A 15,596-nucleotide genomic window follows, 5' to 3' on the forward strand; every position below is an offset into this window, starting at 1 on the left:
CAGCAGGAATAATTCTTGAGCTCAAAGTCAGGAAGTAAACCCTGAGCAGCAAAACCAAAAAGAAACAAAAGAAAATTGAGGCCTGAACAATAGTACAGCAAGCAGGTAAGGCACTTGCCTTGCATGACAGGTCAGTTCCCCATATGGTCCCCTGAGTACCATATTCCTGAGCACTGAACGATTCCTGAGCACTGCCGATGCGACCAAAAAATAAAAACAAATTGTATTGTATTTATGCATTTATTTTTAGATTTGGGGCTCAAAGATCTCTCCTGGCAGGGCTTAGGGAGAAATATATGGTGCAAGGGATTGAACCTAGGTTGACTATGTACAGCAGGCCTTACCTGTTATACAATATTTTCATTCTTAAGATGTCTTAAAAAAATCAAGCAAACATATAACCACCCCCCACACACACACATACAGGTTGTGAAATGAGGGACATACTCACAATAGGAAAGTTTTGGAATTTCAGATTACATAGGAACTCAGGGTTATTAACATAATGATTTTTATAAGAAATAGTCTGAGATGTGGCAGTATTTAGTAGTTTATCCAAAAGCTTTAAAACAACTAAAATTTTTGGTTAAGAATTTAGGCTTAAAAACTAGAACTCAAGACCAGTATTCTTTCCATAACATATTATGTTCACCATCAGATAAAATTCTAAATTGCAGGGTACAGAACATAACCTGCCTGGCAATGGAAAACAATGCAATGGCCCAGAAGACCTGGGTTCAGAGATGAGGAAAATTTAATTTTCCATTACCAAAATTGATAATCCATTAGTGGCAAGATTGCTGAAGATGGGATCATGTTTTATTTTTCTTTGTAGTCCCAGTGTCTGGAGAACAGAAGAACTAGCTCATGTTGGCCAATTTTTAAGAAAAGTAGCTTCTTAATTCTTAATTTCATTGAAACTTGGAAGGAAGTTGCATACTGGAAGGAATGTGAGCATCATGGACTCTCCAGCAATTGTATTGGTGTGAAAAATAAAGCAATAGAGAAACCTTTAGTGATATCTCCCAGGTCTATACAAAACCCTAATGTGAATGCTAAAGCAGGCACTCCCAAGCTCATTCTTAGGCCACCATGAACACAGAGTAAGAAGTGTTTAATTGGACTGATTCATGGTTCATGGCTCATTTTGCCTGAAATTCTGTTTTCATATTCAAGCAGATAATCAGGATAACTGGAGACATGCTTACTAAAAGCAGCCTAAGTTCTTATTAGTGAAGACAGAGAGTTCTAACTAGAGAGCTTCAGTACATTCCTGATAGATAAACTTTCACTAAAAAAATTTAAAAATACATGAGGCTAGAGAAACAGTATAGGGGTGAAGGCACACAGTAGGTCCTGGTTCAATTCCCAATACTGTGTATAGTCCCCCCCACACCACTACAAGTGATTTCTGAGCACAGAGCCAGAAGTAAGTTTTGAGTACTGCTGGGTAAGGACCAATTCCATCTCCAGCCACCAAATATATTTAGCCATTAAATTGACACTCAGCAAAAAATAATTTTGTTGATGTAGTTCCAAATCTCATCTAGTTTGAAGGATATCTATGTTTTTATATGTTGGTAATCAGATTAGGCAAGGGGTCGATGCTCAATTTCTCTTTCCATTTTCTAGTATTCCCACGTATTTCCGATTATGAATAGAGCATGCTCAAATGACATGCACATAATTATGTAAAATCTGCCTCACTGATGTTTGTTTAATCATTTTTTGAAATCACAAAGTTTTTTATTTGTTTGTTTTTCTTTTTATTATTTTCTTTTGTTATTCTGAACATCTTTGTATTGACTACTTCATGTCGTTCTCTCTTTTTTTTTTTTTTTTTTTTTTTTTGGTTTTTGGGCCACGCCCGGCAGTGCTCAGGGGTTACTCCTGGCTGTCTGCTCAGAAATAGCTCCTGGCAGGCACGGGGGACCATGTGGGACACCGGGATTCGAACCAACCACCTTTGGTGCCGGATCGGCGGCTGCTTGCAAGGCAAACGCCACTGTGCTATCTCTCCGGGCCCATGTCGTTCTCTTTTAAGAGTGAAGTGTCAGGAGCAGAATTTGTGGCAAAGCTTGTCAATGATTTTATTGTCCCCATTGAATTCTTCCAGTCTCTGGGGCCAGAGAGATAGCATGGAGGTAAGGCATTTGTCTTGCGTGCAGAAGGTTGGTGGTTCGAATCCCAGCATCCCATATGGTTCCCCAAGCCTACCAGGAGCGATTTCTGAGCATAGAGCTAGGAGTAACCCCTAAGACTGCTGGTTGTGATCAAAAAAAAAAAAAAAAAGCAAAACAAAACAAAACAAGAAAAGAATTCTTCCAGTTTCCCTTCCCAAGAAGGCAAAATCCTAAGAGAACAGTCAGTCATCAGTGGTCCCAACTAAAGAAGACCCTGCCCCCCCAAACCCTACTTTCTTGCAGCCCTAGCTGTGAATTTGTGGTATTTCTTTTTTTGCTAGATTCTTAGGCACATAAATATTTTAAAAACACTTACTTCCAATTGCATACTGCAATACTGTGCACTGTACTTTCATGCAGTACTATGTACTTTTACATATCTAGACTTTGTCTACATTTCTTTTAAAGTGAGCTGTGACTTAATCTTTTACTATATATCAATAATATCTAGATATTGAATCCAATATCTTTTCACAGGCAATTTTATTTTGTCTTTTTAAAACCTCCTTATTTTCAGAAATTACAGAAGTCCTTTTTATAGTTTGAAATAAAAAACCCTTATGGGGGCTGGAAAAGAGAAATCCAGGGCTTAGGACAAACACCTTCTATGCTTGAGACCTGGAGTTGGATCCCTGTGCTAAGTGCCGCACACTCCATTCTCTCATATTCTAGTACTGTTGGGCATAGCTGTAAGAGGCATAGCCAGATTGCTGGTGCAGTCCCGGTTTTCTCCAGTATCACTCCTGGCAGGCTTGTGGAAACATATGTAATACTAAAGATCAAATCTAGGTCAGCTGTGTGCTGCACCATCTCTCTAGCCCCTACCTATGATATTTTTAAAAGACAAAGATCAACTGCTCTTAAAATTCATATGAAGTAATAAACTCCACCAAATAGCAAAAGCAATCCTACAAAAAAAGAAAATGGGAGACTTCTCTTTTCTCCAATTTCAAACAAAGCTCTAAAGGAGTAGAAAATAAAAACAGTGGGGTACTAAAATAAGAACAAAATCTCAGACCAATGGAACAGAATTGAAAGTCTAGAGACAGAGCCTCAGGTTTATGGAAAATCAATCTTGGGTAAAAAGAGCATAAGTGTGAAGTGGAAGGAGCAAAGAAGGCCTCTTAAAAAATGGTACTGAGGGAGGCGGAGAGATAGCATGGAGGCAAGGCATTTGCCTTTCATGCAGAAGGACAGTGGTTCGAATCCCGGCATCCCATATGGTCCCCCTGAGCCTGCCAGGAGCGATTTCTGAGCATAGAGCCAGGAGTAACCCCTGAGCGCTGCCGGGTGTGACCCAAAAACAAAAAAAAAAACAAACAAAATGCTAGTGGGAAAACTGCTTGGTCACATGCAAAAAAAAAAAAAAAAAGTAAAAAGAATGCAGATCCCTTCCTAACATGATGCACAAAAGTCAAATCAAAGTGAATTAAATACCTCAATATGGGAAATGAACGGAATATGAGGACTCTAGAACAGCCCTGCCTAGGAGCTCCTTCTGGGATGATAGAAATGCTCAATATCCTATGATACCAAACAGGATAGTTCTGAACACTAAAAATGTGGTAAATGGAGACAAACAACTGATTTTCAAATTGACTTTTAATTAATATCAACTTAAATTACAATTGCTACATGTGGCTAAGGGGTATCTTATTAGACACTGCAGCTATACACCTGACTCATTCTCATTGGGGAAGCAAAGGACAATTATCAAAAGCCCAGAATAAGATTTCTGGGAAGAACATGGGTGAATGTGATTCCTCTGCAATTACCAAAAGATGTGAAACTAATGCATCAACTGCAGACTAGCATATGTAATAGATCCATCTGTATATATAAAACATATGCAAATCTCTGCTTACATTTGCATAGAGAATTCTGCAATTATTCCCAAGGAGTGAACAGTGGTTATCTCTATGGAACAGATGGGTTAAGGTAAGGATTCTTTTTTCAAATTATTTAAATTTTTGTTTTGAAAAGTTTTAACATTTAATTAATTTTTCTTTTTAACAAGGTTAAAAGCACAGAATGATTAAAGAAAAATACATTTTATAAGGTTAAAATAGGCAACTCTTTTCCCATGGTTATTACTCATGAAAGATATTATATGATTATTGGTAATATTCCATATCCACTACCATGATTCTTCCGTATTTTAATAAAATGCTTTTAAAAAACAATGTACTTAAAGGAAAAGCATCAGAAGGAGTTAGATTTAAGTTGGAGAAGCTGATAAAATGGGGTAGGAGAACGAAGAGCATTAAAAATAAAAAACAGGGGTTGAGGAAAGGGAAAGAGTAGAATTGGGTGCTGGTGAGGGGAGTTCTGGAAAAGATGTGAGGGACTGGCATGGGGTTAGGGAATATAAGACTGTATAGAAAGCCTGGGACCTGATGGCAAAAAGATTTTATCTTAGAACCTTGGCTGTGGAGAATGAGCAGTTATTTAACATCCTTCCTGATGTAAACATCAGGCTCCACCACTAAGGGACACAAAAATGAATAGTAAGTGCCTGAGGTAAAGCACTTCTTTACTTTGCACGTTTCTACAGTGGACTTGATCCTGATTTGAGTCCCTAATGCCACATATGGTCTCATGAGCACTACCAAGGGTCACTCCTCAACATTGCCTGGTGTAGGCCAAACCTACCTCCCAATAAAACAACCTGCCACTGAGTTCATGAACCAGATGAGACACTGGCAGGCACAACATCTAAGAGTCTGAAAACAAGATGTGAACCCCCAAATCAACCTCCATGACTTCCTGATTTCACTTGGGCAAATTTTTATAATCACTCTGAGCCTCAGATTTTCCTTTCTGTATATAAGAATAAAATGTATAGATGAGGAAAAAATGACTAAGTATCTGCATACTGACTAGTGCTAGTTCCCTTCACGCCACACTCAGCTCCTCTTTTGAAGCCCAAATTGAACCCAAAATCAATGGGAAAAATAAAATGTGTTTCTTGTTTACTGTCTCGTCACAAACAAAAAAGCAAAGCAAAACAAAACAAAAACATACTGCTCAAGAAGCCTAGAAGAATCTGAGTCTTCGAGCCAATCCCTAGAGGGGGCCAATCATGTTAGCTTTTTGTGAAAGGTGGTTTCTACTGGGGAAGGGTAGGTCTCTTGTCACTTCAGTATTTCCTGCCACTTTCCTCCTTTCAGGAATGAAGTGGTGAGAAGAACAGTTCAACAGCAAGTCAACTGTCTGCAAGGGCAACCAAACAGCTGAGGGGGATTAATTCAGCCCCCAGAACTGGTGGGTGCCCATGACTTTAACATGGAGGCCCAAAGCACCTCTGTGCTCAATATAGCTCATGAGCAGAAGCACAGTCCAGCATATCATAGCCGAGTTCGTCAATGCATCAGAGACTCTTTTCACAATATGTGTGTGCGCGTATGTGCATGCGTGTGTGTGTGTGTGTGTGTGTGTGTGTGTGTGTGTGTGTTGTGGGGGCCACAGCTCCTATACCTATGCCTGTCTGTTCCACCTTCGGTCCCATCAGACTGGCCCTCACCATGCCACCAAAGCCAATTGATATCTTCCTTGGCTCTTTATCCTTTTGTTGACATTGCTTTGCTTGTTTATGAAGAGGGGATGGAACCCAGGACCTCAGACATAAGGACATGTGCTCTTCCACTGTGTCATATCCCAGACCGAGGAAACACTTTCTCATCAGAAGAAGTCCATACAGCCTTTAAAAGCTTTTTAGAGCCCTTTAGTAGAGCATTGGTAGAAAACTACAGGGTGCCAGAACATGGGGTGCCACTGAGCTGAGAAAACAGACAGGCCAAGACACAGGGTGTTCCTGAACATGGAGCCAAACTGCTCAGCTCTAAAGGTGATACTGATGAGAGACAAAATAAAACTTCTTTGAGTTCCTAAAAATAAAATCTCCTTGAGCTCTAGACTAGCAGAGGCAGAAAAGTAGTTGCCTTGGTCCAATCAGTAGACTCCAATGTAAAAGTTGTTTTATAATGACTCAAATTTACCTCTTAACCCCATGTGTTTGGCTTCATCTCAGAAGCCCTGGAACCTATTGTTTCAAGCCAGATGGCCGTAGACTTGGAGGAACAAATCATTCTTGAATGCTTTAACTGCTGCACCACATTCAACACGGATTAGGTGTTCCCATCATTGCCAGTGGATTTGAAGAGGAAGATTTTTTTTTTTCCTTTTTAGAAGTGGTTGATAGTGTTTAGTGAGAAGAACTGAGGAGGAAGAGATTTTTTTAAATCTATTTTTGTTGTTCTTATAACTTTAAATGAAACTGTTATTTGCACTTCTTAAAGATAGACATTTAAATTTTACAAAATTATCTTTTGGGGGGTGCTCAAGAGTTTGCTCCTTCCCATACGATCCAGCTATACCACTCCTAGGAATATACCCTAGGAACACAAGAATACAATACAACAATCCCTTCCTTACACCTATACTCATTGCAGCACTATTTACCATAGCAAGACTCTGGAAACAACCAAGATACCCTTCAACAGACGAATGGCTAAAGAAACTGTGGTACATATACACAATGGAATATTATACAGCTGTCAGGAGAGATGAAGTCATGAAATTTTCTTATACATGGATGTACATGAAATCTATTAAGTCAGAGAGAGAGAGAAAAACATAGAATGTCTCACTCACCTATGGGTTTTAAGAAAAATGGAAGACATTCTTGCAATAATAATTTTCATACACAAAAGAGAAAAGAGCTGGAAGTTACAGCTTACCTCAGGAAGCTCACCACAAAGTGTGATAAGTTTAGTTAGAGAAATAACTACATTTTGAATTGTCCTAATAATGAGAATGTATGAGGGAAATGGAAAGCCTGTCTAGAGTACAGACGGGGGTCGGGTGGGGAAGAGGGACATTGGTGATGGGAATGTTGCACTGGTGATAGGTGGTGTTCTTTACATGACTGAAACCCAAACACAATCATGCATGTAATCAAGGTGTTTAAATAAAAAAAAAATATATATATATATATAAAAAAGAGTTTGCTCCTGGGGCCGGCGTGGTGGCGCTAGAGGTAAGGTGTCTGCCTTGCCAGCACTAGCCTAGGACGGACTGCGGTTTGATTCCCTGGCGTCCCATATGGTCCCCCGAGCCAGGAGCAACTTCTGAGCATATAGCCAGGAGGAACCCCTGAGAGTCAACGGGTGTGGCCCAAAAACCAAAAAAAGAGTTTGCTCCAGGCTCTGTGCTCAGGGATCCTGGTAGTGCTCTGGAGCTTGAGGGACATTTTACAGAGCTGGGTATCAAAACAGGTTGGATGAATGCAAGGCAAGTGCCTTAACCCTATATTACCATGAGAGACTTTTAATTCTCCTCTGCCCTATTTAGTTTCATCATTTAAAAACCACAACTATCTCCACACATATCTCATAGGTAAGTATCATTTAGAGATATCTTATGAAAAATGTCCTGTGTTGAAAGCTGTAGTCAAAAGATCCTATCTAGAAAATTTCCCAAAGCCTTCAGATTTTGTTTCTTAGCTATTGGTTCTTCATGCTTTCTCCACTGCCATACCCCATACCCATGCCCACCCCAACCAATCCCTAATATTTTGATTTTCTATCTCAAAATTTTAGTGTGGCTGCCTAAGCGTGTACATCTACATTCAAAGTAGGTAGAGAAGGAAGGTGGAAATATGAGAGTACTACTGATACCCCCACACACACATATATATTATGTGATATTAATTTATATACATATATATGTAAGAGTTTTGCCTCAGCTCCCTGTAGGCATCAGTGAGAATGGCTCACTGAGATGCCCTTAGCCTCAAAGAAGCCAGATTAGCAACTTCTCTAGTAGAAAAGGGCAAAGACAAAGAAGACTTAGAAGGGATCTTAAAGCAGACCAGCCTATGGTTGAAACTAACTGAGACCTATAGAGTGAAACATGTCAGACTTTAGAGCAGGGATCCTTAAACTTTTTAAACAGGGGGTCCAGTTCACTGTCCCTCAGACCATTGGAGGGTCTGACTATAGTAAAACCAAAACTTATGAACGAATTCTTATGCACACTGCATATATCTTATTTTGCAATGAAGAAAACAAAACAGATACAAATACAATATGTGGCCCGAGGACCATAGTTTGGGGACCACTGCTTTAGAGCATCTCAGAAAAAGACATGAAGCATGGGACACATGTGGTCCTACTTGGATATCTTGTGCTCAGTCCTTAAACTAACAGCTTGTTCTCAAAGCCATGTCACCCAGGGTTAACATTACTTTATGTTTCCCTCCTCTGGGAACACAAGAGCAGAACATACCCTGATAGATTCAGCAACCTGCTTCTTCATTCTGGAAATCATTTGAGTTGGCATATCACTGATGAGAAAGGCTCCTCTGAGTCCTTTTGGTGTGGTATGGTAATTTACACTTCCTTTCTTATGAAAACCTCTTTTCCCTACACTTCTCTTTGCAAGTTGGCTTAACATCCTTCTGGAAGTACCTTCTTCCTGTGTTCACTATCTACCCATGTGATTCTCAGTGTTCTAGGTTAATTTCAAAAGGTGTAGCTTTGCAGACTAATTTTTTTTTGTAATTTTTATTTTGACCAAAGTGGCTTACATATCTTTCACAGTAATATTTTAGGTTCATATTGACATTGAATCAGGGGGATTTCCATCACCAAAGTTGTCTTCCCTCCATCCCCGTTCCCATCTTGGACCCCATATCCCCCACCCTCACCCCCCAGGCTGCTGGTATAAGTCGACCCCCTGTGTCTAGCTTACTACATAGTGATCATACAACTGTTTGGTCTTGGTACCTTCCATTATTTCTCCCTCTATTTGAGAGGTGGAACTAGATAGTTCAAGTTATGTGGTTTTGTTGAAGAAAAGAAAAGCAGTAAAATGGGGTAAAAATCAAATAAGCCAAAAATGGAGGGAGTTCTTCTAGAGGCTCTCAACCTCAGTTGAGAGAAGAAAGGGAAAAAAAGAAGTAAAACACCACAACAATACAAAAGGAAATATCAAATAAAAAATCCAGTGAGGGCCCGGAGAGATAGCATAACGGCGTTTGCCTTGCAAGCAGCCGATCCAGGACCAAAGGTGATTGGTTCGAATCCCGGTGTCCCACATGGTCCCCCGTGCCTGCCAGGAGCTATTTCTGAGCAGACAGCCAAGAGTAACCCCTGAGCACCGCCGGGTGTGACCCAAAAACCAAAAACCAAAAAATAAAAATAAATAAAAAAAAAATTCAGTGAGCGCCGGGCCTGGTGGCGCATCCCCTGTAGTCCCAGCTACTCGGGAGGCTGAGGCCGGAGAACCGCTTGAGTCCAGGAGTTCTGGGCTGCAGTGCGCTATGCAGATCGGGTGTCCGCAACTAAGTTCGGCATCAATATGGTGCCCCCCTCCCCCAGGGAGCGGGGGACCACCAGGTTGCCTAAGGAGGGGCGAACTGGCCCAGGTCGGAAACGAAGCAGGTCAAAGTTCCTGTGCTGATCAGTAGTGGAATTGTGCCTGTGAATAGCCACTGCACTCCAGCCTGGGCAGCATAGCAAGACCCTGATTCTTTAAAAAAGAAAAAGAAAAAATGCAGTGAGCACTACAGCAATAAAGACAAGCATCACATAATAATCACGGTCCTGAAATAAAAACATAACAGAGCGCAAAAAAAAAAAAAAAGAAAAGAAAAGAAACAACAACTTCAATATCCAAACCAAAATGAAATAAAGAAATAAAAAAATAGATAAATAAATAAATAAAAAAGATTATTTTGTGCTGGTTTTTTTTTTTCCTGCATAGGCACAGTAAATATTGGGGACATTAGAAAGGGAATTCCCTTGGCCTAAGAGATACACGGTTTCTCCACTCTTGAAGCATACTGTCATGGGAATAACTATAGATTCCTTGCATGTTCATTTACTTTCCCCTAGGTGCCTTTGTGGTCTATGAAAGACTTCTGCTTCGTCATGGGTGATAAAAATCAGACCTCTGTATCTAGAGATCTTGGTATGCAGACTAATTTTTAAGGAACATGTTCATTTTGATATATAGTCCATGTGTAAAATAGAAATTCAACTACTTCATCAACAAAAGCCATATAAAATTTTCGAATAGAGAATGCGATCCTTGAAGAACAATATATTAATATTGTGAGTTTTTAATTAAATTCCATTGAACTTATAACTTTAAATTGATTAAATTTAGACTGTGTAAAGTTTACCTCACTACAAAAACCATATACTAACCCATAGGCATAGATATACCCATCCATGTTTACTGTAGTATTTTCAAAATAGCCAGCTGGAAACTTTATTTACCAACAGATGTGTATGTAAAGATATGGTATAATATATGTATGATTGAACAGTTGTCAGCTATAAAAAATGATGAAATCCTATCACTTACAATAACATGGATTGCAATGTAGATGACCTAGAAAGTATTAAGCTAAGTGACCTGAAACTGAAGAAACACAGAACACAGACATCACAAGATTTCAATTATATGTGGAAGATAAAGAAACAAAATAAATGAATGAACAAGACAAAACAAAAAAAATAAGTCTGTAAGAACAAAATAGAAATTATCACAAGGGAGGGGGGAAAGTAGGGTAGGACCCTACCCATTGTACTTTATCTCTCTACTTCCAGTATTGCCATCTTTTAACGATGTGATTTTGATTATTATTTTCTTCAACTAATTTTTCCATCACTGTAGGTTAGAATATAGAAACAACTAATTGTTTCTTTTTTCACTGTAATCAAATTTATTTTAATTTTTTATTTTTCTAACACAAATTAGCTTCTCTTAAGGACATGCTTTAAATAAACAATTGGCAATAAGTATTTAAAAATAATAAATGGAAATTGAAATTCATTGCCAACTGCTAGAAGTAAATTCATCCATAAAAATTAAAAGCCTTTAAACAGTTTAGCTTATAGTCACTGATGCTAAATTTTTAGAATTAGGATTTCATAGTGAATGATGTATATTTTAATTATCTTTGAAAATATCTTCTGGTTAATAACACAATCTAAAAATATTTTAAAACATGCACATTACATTAACAGAATGGATAATTTATTTTTTGTTGCAATATACATTTATGTTTTTTAAATAATATCTTTATTTAAGCACCAGGATTACAAACATGTTTGTAGTTGGGCTTCAGTTTCAACTAATTGTTTCTTTCCAGACAAGGAAACCTAGATTCTGAGAAGACGTGGCATGCCAGAGAAAGTATAATGTAAAATTAGAGAATCCCATATCCAACTCCTCATCCACTGAAATTTCCAATACAATAACACATGGGAATAACTATTCTGTGGCTTTTCACCAAGAAAAGGAACTAAAGACTCATGTTGTTCATGACAGTGAAATTAATGCGTTCTCTCACATTTACCCATGTTAGGGAGGGAGTTTGTACTAGAGAGACACACAGGCAGGGGAGTGGTATGAAGAGATCAGTTTTCCTATCACTTTTTCAAAGTACAATTTTAACTTTTAGTGTTAACCCAGTGGTTTATATCAGTTGTGCAAACACCCTCACTAATTTCAGAACATTTCTAACTTGACATACTCTGTAAGGAAATCTTGTACCCATTAGCATCTGTCTGCACTCTTCTTCCTATCTTTTGTCTCTCTGGAGGTGCCTGTCCTGGACATTTTTGAATCATTCTATGTATAACCTTTCATATTTTATCCCTTTCACTCAGTATAATTTTCTCAGTGCTCACTCATATTTGAGTATGAGTATAAATATGAGCATGGGTAAAAACACTCAATTTTTTTTCATGGCTGTCTAAACCATTTCTAAATTCTCAGGGATAATTCCTATTGTTTCTTTCTAGCTAACTGGGATGCAACTTCAGAACAGGAGAAAATGCCTGGAGGTACCTGCATAATGGCAGTGCTCCCCCACAACAACCTTCAGTGGAAGATAAGACAAGGGCTCTTAGGTCAATAATATCTCACAAAAGAAAGGTCAGGAGTGACCTGAAATTAAGTAAATAGGCATGTGAGGAGACACAACATTGAATAATCTAAGCAGATATGCCTGTGAAGAGCATTGCAGGACTAAATACTCTCCAAATGGCCTTATGGTCACACTTGGAACCTCAGCCAAAACACGGCCCAGGCCACTTCCCTTCACAAACTTCTATGAAACTGCTGCTTCACTGTGCATTCATAGCACAGTCTATGACTTCATTGTGCTAGGGTCTTTTACTCAAACAAATTCTTTGCTATATCTGAAGGGTTTCCTTGTAAAGCAAACCCTTCCCCATAACTTCCTTTTTTCTATAACTTCTTCTTTTGTTATGTAAAACTACACTTAGATTATAGGGCCTTCCTCCCACCCTGGTGGGTGGGGTTCTGAATAATAAAGAAAAAAGTGCTGTCTTTGTGGGAGTGACAGAAGACACTTGGGAGAAGGCGGAGGGAGAGCTAGAGAGGAAAAAAAGACTTGTCTTAGGCAGACATGGTATAGAGGCTGCACATGGCAGAGAAAGGCCATGAGAAGATAAAGTGAGTTGACTCCAATGTACATCTTTTTTGACTGCTGTGTATTATTTCTCCATAGCTACTACCCTGCTTCATCAGACCCATCTGCCTGAGGGGTTAGAAACACAGTGCCTAGGGCAGCCTCACCCAACTCATGGACTTTACTTTATATTTTTATTTTTATTCTACATTTCCTGATCAAAGTTTTCAAGTTTATTTCCAGAGCAAATAGTACTTGCAGTCCTTCCTGCCTTCCAGTCATCTCTGTGTCAGGTTGACTGGCTTGCAGGTAGCCTACGCCAGCAACTTACTAAAAGTTTCTCCCAATGGCATAGTTTCCAACATTCTTATATATTTTATTCAATGTTCCCATCTTCTCTTTATAGTACTAGGTAAGCAAAGTACTCTGATGTTCCTTTGCAGAAGAAATTCAGGTCCAGTAGGGAAAAGAGATCAATACTCATAGGTAAGATGACAGGACTGAAGATCCTCTCATCCTACTACTCCCATCACACTAAGTGGATACTAGAGAGCATCAATAAACTAAACTAAACTCCTTCCTGGGAGCAAGTGAGAGAAAAATCAGTCATTTCTCAACTTCCAGCTTTGTTCACACTCACTTAAATACAGCTGTATTCTTGCTGCTACCAGCTTCTAATCAGAGAACACATATGCGGTACACAATTACATCAGCAGCCAAGATTTCTCCAAGACAGATTCAAGTCTACCACAAATAAACAGAAAACTGGGGGAAATGGTATATATTCACTTTTAATGTGGGTCTAAAAGAAAACCAGATTAAATTGCTGTGGAAAAGACTTGAGATAGAGCAATGGCTATACCTCGTTTCCTCAGCCACAAGCCCAGCCTCCCTTCCACCATGCTCCTTACCCTCCCTTCGAACTTGGCAGTGGTGCCCTCCTTGACGCAGAGATTCCGAGGGGGCAGAATAAATGCAGGGGCCTCAGACAGGGGCATGGAGCTGACTCTTGAGCGATCCATAGTGAGAGACGCCTTAGACACATGTGTTGAGGCTACCAGCTTCACATCCCCCATGGTCTGCAAGCAAGAAGGAAGACTAAGTCAGACAAGAAAAAGTGTTATCTGCCCTGGATGTAGTTTCAATGGGTACAGTGTGCTGAGTTCCCTGAACTCAAGGTTTCACATGTAGTGGCTGCCCCACAAGGTCAGGGCTGACCTTGAAACTCATGACCTGGAGTACATGTCTCTGGGAACTGTGACCTCCATATGCATGAAAAAAATGGGGTCACTTGGGCTGGAGAGATAATAAAGCAGGTAGAGTTCAATAGCCTGCATCCTATATGGTCTCTGAGCACTGCCAGGAATGATCCTAAGGGGAGGGAGGGAAGGGATATTCAGAGTTCCTACACCAAAGGAAAAGTACCTACATCAAAGGAAAGTAAGTATGATAATTAATACAGCAAGATCCCAGATCTGGTGAGGGCAAGGGTTTGGTTGAATGAAGAGAAGGAAGCTGGGTTAGGAAGTTGTGCTTTCAGCGGCGTTTGCCTTGCAAGCAGCCGATCCAGGACCAAAGGTGGTTGGTTCGAATCCCGGTGTCCCATATGGTCCCCTGTGCATGCCAGGAGCTATTTCTGAGCAGAGAGCCAGGAGTAACCCCTGAGCAACGCCAGGTGTGGCCCAAAAACAAAAAAAAAAAAAAAAAAAAAAAAGGAAGTTGTGCTTTGGGGCATGATTAAAACAAGAGCCAAGTTTACCGGATCAGAGAAGGGAGATTCTCTGATTAAGATTATTCAGTGATGAGTGTTAACTAAATATATCACACATGTTATGTTGTTCACATAATACACAGTAATGTGTGCAATTGCCTTTCAATAAAATCAAAAGAATAAAATATAGATTATGCCATCTAACTCTTACTTTGATAACAGGTCTAGAAAAGGTGAGTCATTCATCCAAAGAGACCAATCTAACCCATGACATCACTAGGTGAGCAAATCAGTCTCCTGACCCAGCACAAATCCTTATGGGAGGTGCGGATGCCCTGAATATGCAAGGTACACAGGGACAAAGAGCCTTCTTAGGCGAGGTTGTGAATGTGGAATTGCTTCCAGGTTCTACTTGGAGCTGCAAACTACAGAAACTGACTCTCTAAAGTGGAGGAAAGATGTCATGGAAAGATAACTGCCACCCCTTTTATGAAGTTCCCCAACCCACAGCAATGCCAGGAGAGTGAGGCTGGGAGACATGAAAGATGGCAAAGAAAACCTGATAGTCAGATTCTTGCCAGGTTCATAGGCCACTATTTACCCTTTGGAATCCACTTCCAGTCTGTGCTAATGCATACAGCATAGAAGACCAGATAGTTGCCTACCTAGGTTGGTCAGCTCTGGCTCAGGGATCACATCTTCCCCACAACAGATTCTTGATGTTAAGTCTGTCTCAGGTGTGTGACAAACAGAAGGCAGACAGCATTTTCTATGTTAATTTTTCTGTTCATTTCCTAGGGCTTTTTTGTTTGTTTGTTTGTTTGTTTGTTTTTGGGTCACACCCAGAAGTGCTTAGGAGTTACTTCTTGTCTACACTCAGAAATCACTCCTGACAGTCTTGGGACCATTTGGGATGCCGGGATTCAAACCATCAACCTTTGCATGTGAGACAAATGCCCTACCTCCATGTATCTCTCCAGCCCCACTTCCTAGGGTTTTTAGCCATATACTTCAGTCCCAGGTGGTGGCTTGAAATGACTGACACAAATGAACAGTGGTGTTCAATCAGTTTAAGTGCAATAATATCACACACACACACACACACACACACACACAAACAAAAACAAAAACAGGAAGGCATTTTTTAGGTTATAGCTACAGTTATAATGAAACTGATTAGTTTATAACAAGCACATGCCTACTGGATAAACTCAGCTTTCTCTTTCACTGATAAGGTATTAGCTTTGCAAAC

The 15,596-nt window shown here is 39.7% G+C and overlaps 1 protein-coding gene across 1 annotated transcript in view; it reads right to left on the minus strand.

Annotated features, from left to right (window-relative positions):
- The window catches only part of MYLK (myosin light chain kinase), a 244,404-nt gene extending 230,695 nt beyond the window's left edge, over positions 1-13,709 (minus strand). The window contains exon 1 of the mRNA XM_049785945.1: positions 13,545-13,709. Within this exon, the coding sequence (XP_049641902.1) occupies positions 13,545-13,709 (165 nt within the window). The remainder of the gene's footprint in view (positions 1-13,544) is intronic.
- Between the last annotated feature and the right edge of the window lie 1,887 nt (positions 13,710-15,596).

The sequence above is a fragment of the Suncus etruscus genome, chromosome 13, assembly GCF_024139225.1.
Source record: "Suncus etruscus isolate mSunEtr1 chromosome 13, mSunEtr1.pri.cur, whole genome shotgun sequence".
Lineage (NCBI taxonomy): Eukaryota > Metazoa > Chordata > Mammalia > Eulipotyphla > Soricidae > Suncus > Suncus etruscus.